Source organism: Anomalospiza imberbis, chromosome Z (assembly GCF_031753505.1).
Source record: "Anomalospiza imberbis isolate Cuckoo-Finch-1a 21T00152 chromosome Z, ASM3175350v1, whole genome shotgun sequence".
NCBI lineage: Eukaryota > Metazoa > Chordata > Aves > Passeriformes > Viduidae > Anomalospiza > Anomalospiza imberbis.
In genome coordinates this window covers 62,317,744-62,332,494 of record NC_089721.1, presented here as the reverse complement: position 1 = coordinate 62,332,494, position 14,751 = coordinate 62,317,744, and the positions used below count along the sequence as shown (strand labels likewise).

At 43.4% G+C, this 14,751-nt stretch overlaps 1 protein-coding gene across 3 annotated transcripts in view; it reads left to right on the top strand.

Annotated features, from left to right (window-relative positions):
* ABCA1 (ATP binding cassette subfamily A member 1) overlaps positions 1–14,122 on the top strand; it is a 100,323-nt gene extending 86,201 nt beyond the window's left edge. For all 3 annotated transcript variants that reach the window (XM_068176209.1, XM_068176207.1, XM_068176208.1), the window contains exons 31-50: positions 646–835; positions 990–1,084; positions 1,451–1,483; positions 1,991–2,096; positions 2,811–2,885; positions 3,287–3,456; positions 4,370–4,547; positions 5,091–5,206; positions 5,294–5,438; positions 6,737–6,860; positions 7,439–7,568; positions 7,733–7,853; positions 8,028–8,090; positions 8,534–8,640; positions 9,042–9,183; positions 10,376–10,510; positions 10,742–10,845; positions 10,973–11,065; positions 11,268–11,511; positions 11,716–14,122. In XM_068176209.1, the coding sequence (XP_068032310.1) occupies positions 646–835; positions 990–1,084; positions 1,451–1,483; positions 1,991–2,096; positions 2,811–2,885; positions 3,287–3,456; positions 4,370–4,547; positions 5,091–5,206; positions 5,294–5,438; positions 6,737–6,860; positions 7,439–7,568; positions 7,733–7,853; positions 8,028–8,090; positions 8,534–8,640; positions 9,042–9,183; positions 10,376–10,510; positions 10,742–10,845; positions 10,973–11,065; positions 11,268–11,511; positions 11,716–11,856 (2,512 nt within the window). In that variant the 3' untranslated portion in view covers positions 11,857–14,122. The remainder of the gene's footprint in view (positions 1–645; positions 836–989; positions 1,085–1,450; positions 1,484–1,990; positions 2,097–2,810; positions 2,886–3,286; positions 3,457–4,369; positions 4,548–5,090; positions 5,207–5,293; positions 5,439–6,736; positions 6,861–7,438; positions 7,569–7,732; positions 7,854–8,027; positions 8,091–8,533; positions 8,641–9,041; positions 9,184–10,375; positions 10,511–10,741; positions 10,846–10,972; positions 11,066–11,267; positions 11,512–11,715) is intronic.
* The last annotated feature ends 629 nt before the right edge of the window (positions 14,123–14,751 follow it).

Here is a 14,751-nt window from a genome sequence, read left to right as displayed (position 1 = left end):
ATGTTCACAGGATGATGGGGACGGAGGCAAGGTGTCTGATATAATGGCCAGTGGTGGAAAGTAAGCTGCATCCTTCATAAGAGGCATGAAAGCTGAGCTATTCCACCAATGGGCCATGGGGAAAAAGCTGCCCACTGCTACCTTGGGGGAAGAGCAGTGTTTTGATGCCCCAAAGGCAGAAATATATCCAAGGAGTCATACAAGAAGATCGTCTGCTGTGATCTTAAAATCATAGGATATCTCAGATTGGGAGAGACTCATGAGAATCATTGAGTCCAACTATCTGCTCCTCAGAGAACTACTTTTAACTAAACCATGTGACTAAGCACATTCTCCAGATGCTCCCTGAAGCCTGGACAGTGTGCCTGCTGGGACTGAAACAAAGCATTTAATTATAATGCAAAGAGGGGAGTGTCTGGCCCTACAGTGTTGGCAAGCCTCAGTTTCTTTGGTAGTGGGATCTGTTAAAAGCTGCAGAGTCTGATCTATTGCTCTGAGCCGTTCATCTCTGTGAGGTCATGCTCCTTTGAGAAGCACACTGCCTCTTCTGGGGACTGTGTAGTTTGATCTTTAAATCTCTTGTAAGCAAAGACCATCATATTTGTCTTAAAAATTGCTTTTTTTCTTGCCTCTTTCCAAACACAGGGACACTCCTTGCACTGTGGGGCAGAAGGAATGGGCCACTGCTTCAGTCCCAGAGTCAGTGCTGGACATCTTCCTGAAAGGCAACTGGAGCATGGAGAATCCTTCCCCATCTTGCCAGTGTAGCAGTGAGAAGATCAAGATGCTGCTGCCTGTATGCCCCCCTGGTGCAGGTGGCCTCCCACCCCCACAGGTAGGAGGGAGCTCAGTGGTACTGCAGTGGTACTGCTCATGAGGAGCAGAGTGGCTAGGTGTGGTTCTTGCATGCAGCATTGTACAAGATGTATTTCACTCAGAACCTGTGTTTTCTGATGAGCATTTATCTGTGTTTCCACTGGTGACACCAGCGTGAGCAAGACACCGCTGACATCCTCCAGAATCTGACAGGCCGCAATATATCAGACTACCTGGTGAAGACCTATGCGCAGATCATTGGGAAAAGGTAGCTGTTGAACACTCCCCCTTCCCTCCCTGACAAACACTGCTTGCTCTATGGGTGACGCACAAATCAGGCATATAAGCCTGGGCAGCCCAAACTCTTCAGTAGTGAGCCAGATCCACTCAGGTCCTCAGATATCCCTGATCCTCAGCTCAAGTGAAGTTTCTGCTTTGTGCGTGATTGTGTGCTGACCTTCATAGGCAGATTATGGGGGAAGCCTAGGGATTACACCAAAGAGGAATGGTGGGAGCTATATCAGATGTGAGAGGCTATTGCACTCTTTTCCCTAGCCATGTGCCTGCAGCTTTGTTAGGTCTGTCTCTCCTCTGATTCTGTGTATTATATATCAACTCTTTTTTCTCTCTGCAGCTTAAAGAATAAAATCTGGGTGAATGAGTTCAGGTGAGTTACTGCATTTTCCTTACCTTGTATAGGTCCACTAAACCTTGACCATGCTGTTTTAGCAGGGCACATCCACCCTGCTTTGAGTTAGTGTTATAGGACTCTTAACTACCAGATATTGGAGGAAGATGTTTAAGGATAAACTGTGACAACCCCAGAGCACTGGACAGCATGTCTGCCTTATGCAGAGAGCAGTCTTGAAAAGATTTGCATGACCAGCATGCTGGTAGTCTATTCTGTGAGGTGCTATTCTTCCAAGCAAGGGTAGCAGGGAGACATACTGTTTTGCCTGCAGTAAAGAATAGCTGCCTTTGGACAGTAGAAGACTTCATGGCTAAACAACCATGTGGGAGAAAAAATGTCATCCCTTCACATAAGAGTGGAAAGTGCTAGCCTTGGGTGTACTGTAGGAAGAGGAGACACGGACATGGAGAGGGATAAGGAGTAGCATTTTGTAGAGGTCAGTGAATGGTCATGTCTAGCGTCACTTTCTATCTGAACTTTCAGGTATGGTGGCTTTTCCTTGGGAGCCAGCAGTTCTCTCGTGCTTCCTTCAAGTCATGAAGTCACTGATGCCATTAAACAGGTGAAGAAAATTTTGGAGCTGGCACAGGTGAGCAGTTTTCCCCCATAAGCCCAGGATGCACTAAATACTGAGTCTTGTTCCTTGGGAGATGACTTGGAAGCTATAAAATGAGGAGCATGTGTATGTTAGCTGCGTCCACTGACTTCTCCCCACTACCTCTGAGCCGAGATCTCCCAGGCTGTTGTCTGGGAGTAGCAGAAGGCTTGAAGACATGCTCAGCTAAAGCTTATCCAGCCTGTGTTGCTGATGTGGGTTCTGCCCAGCACCAGTTGCAAGACAGTGGGGATTGCAGACATCTGAATGTTTTGTGGCAGGACAGGGTGGGCTGTCTTATGGAATTAAGAAGTGGTTGCTGCCATCTTCAAAACCTCAGCTGAACCTTCCTGTGCTGAGTCTGCCCTGGTTCAGGAGAGAATTTGGGCCACTGTTTTCCTCTGAGACTGTCAGCCTGCAGGCTGCAATGTCTCTGAAGGTTGCATGCAACATTGGTTAAAATGTTTAGCTGGAAAAAAACAGGCATAAGACTGGCCCTTCTTACCGGTGAGACTACAGAAAGGGAAAGGGTGAAGGGAAACCACAGTTACTCAGCCTTCTTACCACCTCCAGTTTGGTGGGTAGAGGCTGTTGAGTCGGCAGAAAGCTGTCAGAGCTGTGAAAAACATTGTGTAGTCTCTGCTAGACCCCAGGGCATGAATAAAGGTATTCTTAGAGGAGAAGTAACTGTCTCTCTGCTGTTTGCAGGGGAGTTCTGGGGATCGATTTCTCAACAGTTTATCAAGTTTCATGAAAGGCCTGGATACAAAGAACAATGTGAAGGTAAATTAACCAATCCTCATTTCTGTGTCTGCTATTTGAAGCTCTGGTGACTTGGAGTCACAGCAGTTTGTCTTGGAAAACTTTGTAGACCAGTGTTCTCTGTATTTGCTAGTGGAATAAATGTAGCTTGTAGTTTTATATGGGCTTCCTCAAAATTTGTTTCTCCTGTGGACTCTAGGCCTAAATGCCAAAAAATAATTCAGTGCTGGATCAGTGATAGCTTCCAGCAGCCTCTTTTGTTTATTGATTGAACTGTGTGTTCTGCCCCTCAGCAAGCTAGCTGGAATGATGTGGAAAGAAATATGCCCTCAACAGAGGAAGGGATGTTCTGCAGGGCTTAGGAAGCTTTTGGGTAGCTGATGTACCTGGTACCTTCCTGATGCTGATGTGGTGTCTTGTAGGTGTGGTTTAACAACAAGGGCTGGCATGCCATTGCATCCTTCCTGAATGTGATCAACAATGCCATCCTTCGGGCCAACCTCCATCAGGGTGAAAATCCCAGTGTTTATGGGATCACTGCCTTCAATCACCCACTAAACCTCACCAAGCAGCAGCTCTCTGAAGTAGCTCTGTAAGTTGTGACATGAATATGGATGGGTTTGGGCTTATTGCTGATGACTGGAAACAGGAAACATGGGAGGTATTGGACCCACTCAGTGGCCTCTGCCATTCAGGCTCTTAACAAGCAGGCCTTATTTTCTCTGGTCTGGGCAATTTGTTCTGCTGAGAACTTGCTGTTGAGCAGCACTGCTGTACAAACTTCCTCTGTCCTGGAGTCTCTGGAAGCTGCAGTTCTTAAGAACCGGTCCTTTTCAGGAATCAGACCTTCTGCAACTGTAGGAAATCTCTTTCAGTCGCCTTCAGAAAGGTGTCTCACCATAAATATGGTCATTCTTTTGTCCCCAGTATTTGATTAGGAACCACTAACAGGTCCTGTTGAGTTTTGCCCACTGTCTCAAGCTGGGGGGCACACAGTAATGCACAGGGTTAACTTCAATGAGGCATTGACTAGTCCACTCCCACTACGATCAGAGTCAGAACTTATAATCTGTGTGCATATATATCCTTCTATCCATAAAACAGTGGCAGATAATGGGCAGATACTTCTCAACTTTGAAACACCAAAAAAAAGACAAACCCCAACAACCCCAGGAAATGTATTATGTGGGAAACAAAGTGGTGGTAATAAGGAAAGCAGAAAGCAGTCTATTGTACTGAAGTTACTAACCAGTCTGCAGGTTGTGATGCTGTGCTTGAGATGCCAAAAGACTGTGTATGTTCCCTTTGCTATATGGCTGGAGAAGAGCTGTGCAGTTCAGAGAATCTTGCAGGGTAATTCTTTACTCAGGATTCTGAGTATAAGGACAGAATAATGACAGCAGAAGAAATAGTTTCTGCCTTGCCCTGCATGAGCTGCCTCATTTCTTCTCAAAGGAGGTAGTACCAGCATACAAACAATTTGCTTTCTTCCATTTTTTATGCAGGATGACCACCTCTGTGGATGTCCTTGTGTCCATCTGTGTGATCTTTGCCATGTCCTTTGTTCCTGCCAGCTTTGTGGTTTTCCTTATTCAGGAACGTGTCAGCAAGGCTAAACACTTGCAGTTCATCAGTGGTGTGAAGCCTGTGATCTACTGGCTGGCCAACTTTGTGTGGGATATGGTAAGGACTTAGCCTGGGCTAAACTATCCTCTGTTCTGTCTTTCCAGGGTGTCTTGAAGTGCATAGTACAGTTTGTTCCAGTGGGCACCACGTTATTTCAGTGAATAACAAATGTGACTGTGACTTTTGTGTTTACTCTCATGGGGCAGTGCTTCATCTCAGTGGGTCGAGGAATACAGCAGAGGATGGAAGGACAACCATAAGCTCAATCATTAGCATTTATTATGTCACTCTAAAATACTTGCACAAAAATGTTTGCTTGTGTAGCCCCTTGTTCTGCTCTGTCCAAAGCAAGTTTTCTCAACCGGTGGTGTCTGAAACCTCTGAGAGTCTACTGACTACTTCTAGAGGAACCAAGAAATGTGAATTCATGTGTACTCTATTATGGTTCACACATATGACACTTTTAAGAATCTCCCATTGAAAACAGCTTTGGAAACACTGAAACATTTTGAAAACTATTGGATTAGAGCAGAAAAACATCTCTCCTTTTTTTTAATGTCATCTGGAAAGAAATCTAAAGTAATGTTTTTCATCTTCCAGTGCAACTACATTGTTCCAGCCACACTAGTTGTCATCATCTTCATCTGCTTCCAACAGAAGTCCTATGTATCCTCCTCCAACTTGCCTGTGCTGGCTCTCCTTCTGTTTCTCTATGGGTAAGGGATTTCTTATCAGAGGATGACTGGGAAAGTTCTTAGACTTGGACAATTCTTACCTGATGTTTCTGCCTTTTCTCTTGCCAGGTGGTCCATCACCCCTCTCATGTATCCGGCCTCCTTTGTGTTCAAAATCCCTAGCACGGCCTATGTTGTGCTGACCAGTGTGAATCTCTTCATTGGCATCAATGGGAGTGTGGCCACCTTTGTCCTGGAGCTCTTCACCAACGATGTATGTTTTTCCAGAGGCTCCTCACTGTCTTGTGCTGCTACAGTCTGGTTCCATGTTGGTTCCATGGTGCCTTTAGTAGCCAGATCTCCAGAAAAGCTAGGCCCTGTACGCATTAGCTTCAGCAGCAGCTTGAACACGGGTTCTGGTGGAAATGCATTAAAGCCCCGTGTAGAAAGGGTCACAGAGTAGTTAAGGTGGGGAAGGAGCTCCTGAGATTGTCTAGTCCAAGCTTGGAGCAGGATCAGCTACAGCAGTGTATTGGGTTTACTTGGCCTGGTTTTTCGTAGTGGCAGGGGCAAGGTCAAACCACTAAGAACAGGTTGCTCAGGGCCATTAGGATTTAACATTTCCAGAGAGAGACTCCACAGACTACTTTTTCCACTTTTCAGTCATTCTTAGGGTAAAAAAAAAAATTAGAATTTTCTTATGTTCAAATAGAATTTCTTGTATGTTCGTAATGGGGTATTTTCCATCTACAAAGGCCATTTAATCTCCCAACCATTTAGTTGCCCTAAATTTTGTCTCATATTGTAGATACCTCTCTAGCTATGTTGGGGAGCTTATGCACTTCAGTTTTTCAACACCAGATGCTTCCTGGGGAAGGTACAAGTTCCTCTTATGCTTGTAGACAACACAAGATGTCTTAGCAAGCACTATTTGACCCACAGTGGTGTGAAGTGTTCCTTTTGGGAGGAGGCTCAGGAGGCACCATGGGAGTTGTTGATTGCACCTCTTCCTGTGGCCATAAGGGCGCGGTCCTTGATGATGGTTCCTTTTGTTACAAAGCCTGTTCTAGCCCAGTAAAAATGAGTACATGCTCAGAGATGAGTACCTGGCAGAACAGGAACTCAGAGTAGTATCAGTTCAATCCATGGACTAAGCCCAGCTGGAAGACAACAAAGGAAAAGTATTAGAGCTTCCAATATGGGATAGGGGGGAACTCCCTACAGCCACTGACATAACCAGTCTGTTCAAGTTAAACTTCCCTGTGTCCTCAGCCAGTGTCCTTTTTGCATATAATTGTTTGCAGACACTACCTTTTAGACTGTGAGTGTTTGGAAAAACCTTTTATTGCAGTTTGCTTGCATTAATAGCATTGTGAGCAACACAACAACACTGACTGTCCAGAGGAGCCGTGGCCCTGGCTCTTGGGAGAACATTTCTAATCCTTAGATTTTTGTGGGATTGCAGCGTTGGGAAAGGGAAGGAGGGGTTAGTGACAATATGGGTCACTCTTGGGAGGTGGTGGTTGCTTTTTGCTCAGCTGGCTCACTGGCACTTCAATTTTTTCTTAACAGAAGCTGAAGGACATCAATGACATCCTGAAGTCTGTCTTCCTCATCTTCCCCCACTTCTGCCTGGGCCGGGGACTCATTGATATGGTGAAAAACCAGGCTATGGCTGATGCTCTGGAGAGATTTGGTAAGTAAAATTGTGTTTCACACAGACAATGGCCTGAAAGGAACAGAGAAATCTAGAGTCTGCTCCAGACAAGCTCCTTTAACTTTTCAGGAACTCAAAGTGCACAATTTGCAGCACAGACCTGGTCAAACATGGCAAGTCATAGCCTTCCACTCTTGTTAAGAGAAACTGGTAGATAGATCCAAAGAGTTTTGAGTTAAGAGCATTAAATAAAAATGCATAAAGACGATTGTATGGATGTTATTAGGCCTAGTGTAAGGAGTGGCTGAGGTTCTGGAAAGCTGGATGGTTTTTTTTCTGGCATGCAGATGTCAGATCTGAGTCATAGTCTTTCTGTGCTTCATTACCCTTTTGGAAAGGTGGGATATCTCTTTGGCAGACTGAATTCTCTGGGCCTGAGTCCCAACTTTGCTACATGCAGCCACAGCTGACCCCTTGTGTGGTCTAACCCTTCCCTCCTGCAATTGGCTGATCACCAATTGTCCCAGTGCCCAACTTGGTGAGCTCTGCTGGAAGAAATGCTAGCCTGCTCCCCTTGCTTTGGAAAAGTGATTATGCTTTTAATCTCATTTTGGCAGGAGAGAATCGTTTTGTGTCCCCTCTGTCATGGGACCTGGTGGGAAGGAACCTCTTTGCCATGGCAGTAGAAGGTGTGGTGTTTTTTCTCATCACAGTGCTCATCCAGTACAGGTTCTTCATCAAACCCAGGTAGGTTGTCCTCTCTACTGTGCTGCTGCAGGCAGGTGAAGTTTTCATTTGTGTCACCTATGAAATGGGGAGAATATTACCTATAGGCCGTGTCATTTTCTGCTAAAGCTTTATCATGTTGCTTTCCATTTTCTGCTAAGGTTTTATCATGTTGCTTTCTTCAGGCCTGTCTATGCCAAGCTGCCTCCTGTGAATGATGAAGATGAGGATGTAACCAGAGAGAGGCAGAGGATAATAAATGGAGGAGGACAGAGTGACATTTTGGAAATCAAGGAGCTAACCAAGGTGACAGAACTTCTGCATTTGTACTCATTGACACAAAACTATTCAGTTCACTGTGCCTTATCAGAGGAATTTAGTGGGATCAAAACTGCTTCGAGCTGGGAGTACTGCAGATGTACAGCTCTGATTAGAATTCTTTGATGGTATCCTTCTCATTCCTTTTTCTTACGGTTTCAGATTTACAGAATGAAGAGAAAGCCAGCAGTTGATAGGATTTGTGTTGGAATCCCCCCTGGAGAGGTAAGCTTATTTGTTAAATGCATTGTTTTGCTATTACTGCAGTATTTAGGAGCCACAAGACAGGGTAGAGTAAGATCAAAACCAGATAAATGTTCAAATTGCACCAAAAGAAAGTAGAAGCTGGAGCAGTTTCTGGTTCTGTGTGTCTCTGCCTTTGAAGAAGATACTTAACTCTCAGTGTCTGGGACCAGAAGCCAAACTCCAGTATGCAAGGTTTGGCACAGATGAACTGCAGTGACAGTGTATCAAGGTGACATCACAGTTGGTTCATCTTCCCAGCCTAAATAAAAGCCCAGAAGCTTTTTTTTTTTTTCTAAAAAATGGACTTAAGAGTCCCTCTAGCTGTCCTGAGGGTCAAGTTTGCTTCTTCCCATCTTGCCACTGCTGAAAATGATGCAGTTGGATCTTGTTCTCAAATACACTGTGCTCATTTATATCCCCAGTGCTTTGGACTCCTGGGAGTAAATGGTGCTGGCAAGTCATCCACTTTTAAGATGCTAACTGGTGATACACATGTGACGGGAGGAGAAGCTTTCCTCAAAGGAAACAGGTGAAAGACAACGCATATTTTCTCTGCTTTCTCCTCTAGTTTTAACAGCTTTTTTCCAAAACTCTCAAAACATCAAAACTCTCTTCCACTCTTCTTGTTTACAACTCCTGGCATCTGTTTCAGCCCTTGTTTGAGTCTGATAAAGTACATCAGTGGCTTAGGAAAGTTGATTTAGTCTGGTAGTCATTTCAGTAACAGCTCTTCCAAGTTTAAATATAATTTTTTAACAAAAAGGAAGGGAAAAGGGAGAGAGATAAAAAGTAATTTGATCAAAATGGACTTCTATGATCCTGTATTTTTGTTAGTTCAGTAATTCCAAAAACGCTGTTTCACGCTGTTTTAACAATTAAAATAGCAGCATATGCTCATGAAATCCTAACAAAGGTTTTTTTCTTTTACAGTATCTTGTCCAACATCCAAGAAGTCCATCAGAACATGGGCTACTGCCCACAGTTCGATGCTGTTAATGAACTGCTGACAGGGCGAGAGCACTTGGAGTTCTTTGCACTCCTGAGAGGTGTTCCAGAGAAAGAAGTCTGCAAGGTAAATGGAACACCACAGGACCCACCCCAGTGACCAACTTGCAAGTTCTTGCTTGCATGCATCCTCCCTGCAACTCATGTAATGCCATGATGTGAAGCTGCTGAAGATACTGAATGGTGAAATCTGTCACCCTTTCCTTCAGGGAAACCCAAGAAGTCTCCTGTTTTTCCGGTGTTGCCTGGAAAAATGTATTAAATGGGCAGATAATTTGGGTCCTGTGTTCTCATAGTGAATGCTCTTCCCCACTGAACAGCTTTCTGCCTTTAAGAATTTAAGGGCAGTGGAGCTGCAGGTCATGCAAAACTTCACTCGCTGTCAAGTGTTAATTCTTTAAAGTCTCCAGAAACAAACACTCTACAGCTTAGCAGAAGCCTTGTGCTGAGTTTTAAAAGCTTTCCAGTTGACCATGGTGCCTCATTAAAGTGCTGCTATTTCAGCATTCAGACGTGAGGTTACAGTAGCAGTCTTTAGGCAGTTGATGACAGGAGCACCCTTCTCAGTTCTGTTTGCTGGAATTAAGAGTTTTTACTGTATGACACCTGATTGCTCTAGGTAAATGATATCTAGGGTATGTCCAAGTAGCTTCAATCCTCCTGTGAGGGTAGATGTGATGGGTGGAAACTGAAATCTCCTTCTAAGATTGCTGCTGTGTGATGTTCTCACCAGCTCCATATAAAAAGGGACTCAGTTCTGGGTGTGATTCGAGTAGTAGCTGAATCTCTTCCCCATAGCACACTGCAGGGCAGCAATGCCTGCTGGCTGGCACTATTAGGGACACTTCTGAACAACAAATGGAATTCCATCTATCCAAAGGGCTAAGATGCACCACGGTGTGAGAGCTGTGGGTCAGTAGGGTCCATATCCCTACTGTAAGCCCACAGTAATAGGAAAGCTCACTGAAGCTGGTGCTGCTAAGAGCACGAGACTGTTGGTTAATGCGGCTCAGCTGATGTTGAATTCATGCTCACCAGCTGATAAGCTGCAGGCATTTGATTTTTTTAGGCCTCCTGGGGGACAGGGTTACATATATCCTGATCCAGAGGTGGACAGAGTGTTTCAAAACTCGTATCCATGCCATTAGATCCTCAGATGAATGGCCCTTCTGAAAGCTGCTTTTGAAACCAAAGCTTGTAAGAAAAATCTCTTTGTGCAGATGTTGCTATGCTTATTGGTGTTGTGCTGTCTGTCATAGGTTAGTGAGTGGGCAATTCGAAAACTGGGCCTTGTGAAATATGGAGAAAAATATGCTGGGAATTACAGTGGAGGGAACAGACGCAAGCTTTCCACAGCCATTGCTCTCATTGGAGGGCCACCTGTGGTGTTCCTGGTGAGTCCACAACCTTTGCTCATCAATATTTTTCTTGAAAAATAGAAAAACATGTTGAAATGAAGACTAATTAAAAATTTGGTGCATAAATTACTTTGTAATTTTGGAAAATAAATCAAACTTGCTTATTTTCAATGTTTCCATAATCAGGAATGGACAGGTCATTTCAAAGATGAGGTATTTTTCATTAAAATGTAGCAGCATAATCTGTTTTTTGTATACCTTTTGCAGGATGAGCCAACAACAGGGATGGATCCCAAAGCACGTCGCTTCTTGTGGAACTGTGCTCTGAGTGTAATCAAGGAGGGGAGATCAGTGGTGCTTACATCTCACAGGTAAGTAACAGCCCACTTGTGCTATACCTTGGCTTCTACATCTGCCCGGGCTGCATGCTAAGCTCAGCCTTTCTGCTCTGCCCTTCAATGCTGTTTGCAGTACTAATGAAGTTATTTCTGCCTGCAGCATGGAAGAATGTGAAGCCCTGTGCACTCGAATGGCAATAATGGTCAATGGGCGATTCAGGTGTCTGGGCAGTGTTCAGCACCTAAAAAACAGGTAGGTGGTGGGGTTTTTTTTTTGGGTTTTTTTTTTTTTTTTCTTGCACCACAGAGTTTGCACTTTTAGGGAGATACAGTTAGGATTAGTTCCTCATGCAGCATTTCCATTGCTATTCTGACTATAGGAAATGCTGCTGGATTTTTAGCATCACTTGTATTTCAGAAGTGCTTAACTCTTGTACTGACATTTTTGTTTGCAGGTTTGGAGATGGTTACACCATAGTGGTGAGAATTGCAGGGGCAAACCCAGACTTAAAGCCTGTTGAGGAGTTCTTTGGGCATGCCTTCCCTGGAAGCGTCCTAAAGGAAAAACATCGGAATATGCTGCAGTACCAACTTCCCTCTTCACCATCCTCCCTGGCCAAAATATTCAGTATTCTCTCCCATAACAAGAAGAGACTCCACATAGAAGACTACTCCGTTTCTCAGACCACACTTGACCAAGTAAGTTTTTAGTAGCCTGGATGCCAAAAGCTTCTTTTGCAGAGGTAGGAGTACATCGTCCAATTTAATTGACCTATCTTATAAGGACATTTAAACAAAGTAGAGTACTGAATCTCAGGACTGTTTCAGGATATCCACTGCTTAAAATGCCATTAATTTATTAAATACTATTGTGGTGTTTGACATGGCCTTTTTTTCTTGTAGGTTTTTGTAAATTTTGCTAAGGACCAAAGCGATGATGACCATACTAAGGACCTATCATTGCACAAAAACCAGACTGTGGTAGACATTGCAATCCTTAACTCCTTCCTGCAAGATGAGAAGGTAAAAGAAAGTTGTGTGTGAGCCAATTTTGTCAGAGATGATGAGCAGAATGCAAACTTCCTTTTCCTGGGATAGGATACTCCCAAAGAAGCTAGAGGAAAAGCAACTGGACACTCTACTGATATCCATTCAATGCAATGCAATTCAATGCAATGAAAACAATTCCTTTACAGGGGCAGTGCCTCATGGAGTCGTCTTGTACTGTTCTCCAGTGAAAGACTTGAACTTAGCTCATTACAGTATAACTCTGAAGCTGTGGTAAAGCACCCACGAGATGCTGTGGGCTTTCAGCTATACTGTAACTTGTTCTGTACAGTATGTTTTTATTAGGGTTGCTAAAATAATTCATGGAGAAATCATGGCCAGTGGTTATTTACAGAGATTTAGGACATGCATGTTTTGGTCTTTAGAACATTCATGTCAGGAGTGGGAATGTGCTGGTGCTATATCCATTGCTGGCAATGAATGCACCAAAACAGTCCGTGGCAAGAAAAGTCACCACCAGTGTTGTAGCCCTAGGTTGTAAAAACTTACCTGACAAGCTGGCTTTCTCTAGGCTGATGTAGGTCAGTGGTGACAAAGATGAGGCCACAAAGCAGTAGTGTGCAGGTGGGGTGGCAAGAGGCCATCATAACCACGTATCTTCATGAGCAAGTGGTGATACGCAGAACTGTGAACCCTCCAAATGCATGACTGTCCCACCAGCATCACAATCAACAACATACTCTGACTAGATGGTTGTGCAGTTAAGTACTTTCCTGCTCCTGAGGTACTGTTGCAGCTGCATGACCGTCTAGTAGAAAGAAGTGGGTGAGAAGCAGACATAGGGTTTGGACCACAGCAGCAAACTCAGTAGTTGTACAAGCTGCTAATGCCAAGAGCAAATTCTAAATAATGACCTGTCACTCATATTTGTAATATCTGCTCTTTAACCCCTGCTTTGCACCAGAAAGGTACCCAACATCTGGAATTACTGCTTAGCACAAGCATGTTGCTGTTTCTGGCTTTGCCAGAAAAAACTAGAAACAAGATGTAGATTTTTTTTTAACAGTATTATTTATGACTTTAAATAGGTAGGTAGCATAATTAGGGATTGGAAATGCTTTCAGTTGATCTTTGTAGCCACAATATTTCTTTACGTTATTCCTTTGCTATGTTCTCTTTTTGTCCATGTGGTGGATAGCTGCATTCATGATCTGACCATGTTCCAGATTCTAGCAATCAGCTGCTATCTACAAACAACTGCAAGTTGTTCACCTAAAATTTACCTGTTTGGAAACTGGTATAACATTAATGTGTAAGTTTCTGCTTCTGTTGTGCAGTGTAGTTTCAGTCATTAGGTGATCCCTAACTGGAGTATACACCCTTATTATACATGTGACAAACAACTGTTTCAGTAAAAAATCCCTCTGAAAAACAAGAGAGTTCAAGATAATAGTGCTACAGTTGATCAGTCAATTTTTTCAAGTTTTACAAAGCCAGACTAATATTAGAGGGGAAATTATGTAGTAAGAACAACAGTCTTGTTCACATTGTGCAACGGTCATGGGAGAGTATGCTTTTAGGGCCCCATCTGTTGCTTTTACTTTTGAAAATTGGTTCAGTAATGTGGTTTGAACACAACTGCAGTTCCTGAGCTGTTCCTGTATGCCATGCCTCTGCCTTAAATACCCACAGAGGTTCCACACTAGTTTTGAAGCTACTCCCTGAATCAATCATGGACCATTTTCTTCTGTGAATGACCATAGCAGCCAAACAAATACTACAAAGGCTGGCATGAGCCTGAAGAAGATGAATTACATATTTCCAAGTATACTTGGTAACACTGACCCACTCATCATTTTTAACACAGTTAAACCAAGTTCCTTGTCCCTCTGTGTCCTGCCTTCAGGTAAAGTAAGAGCTTAGTACAGGCTCTGCTGAAGTGCCTTTTTCATACTTTTTTTTTTTTTTTTTTAATCTGTATAATTCATTGCTAAGGGGATTTGAGAAAAGGAGTGTAAAGGGGATTGGTATACCTCACTTAAAACATACTTTGTGTTTTTACCTTTATGACATTGTCACTCTATGGGGATGAGTTACAGGGTGATGATTACACCAGACTTCCAGGTGCAGAAACAGCAGAGCTACAGCCATGACTACTCCAAAACAGACTTCAAGTATGCAGTATCAGTTAAACAAGTAGCATGTCCTGGAGGCTTGCCACTGCTAGAAGTCGCTATTACAAATCAGCATTACGTCACTGAAGTGAAGGGCTCACGTTTTGCACTGCACCAAACTAGTGCATGTAGAGCTAGAACGAGTTCTAGGAGGATTCAGATTTGGTCCTGAAAGGGCTGTGGCTTGCTCTTGGCAACTGCTCATTCAAATTAGTCATGTATCAGGAAACAACAGTCACATGGTAATACACTTTCCTTAGCCCACCAAAAAGATTCTTGATTTCTATTGCCCCATGACTGTCATGCTTACAGGGTCTGCTATCTGTGAACAAAATATTGCAGTAAATGTGGATATTAACCAAACTACTTCACAGCTCTGATCTGCATTTGTTTGTACTGAACAGACAGCATAATGCAACACTGTCATGAAGATTAGTCATGGAATATGTTCAGACAGCCACGAATTTTTACTTACTCAAGTATGTGTTGAGGAATAAATCACTCTAGAGTCAGACACATTACATGAACCACTTTTGATAATGAAACTACATTGAGGTGTCAACTTATTATAAACTTCAGTACTATTGACATGTTGCATCCCTCTTTGTAGTACATTTGTATTTCAGTAAGGAGTTGTATTTTCCCCATGGTTAAACAACCACTGTTGTGCTTATCTTTCCCTCCTGAATTACAGTTGGTCCTTCGTTCCAAGCACTTTATGCTATCTGTAATGGGATCTATTTTTGCACTGGAATAT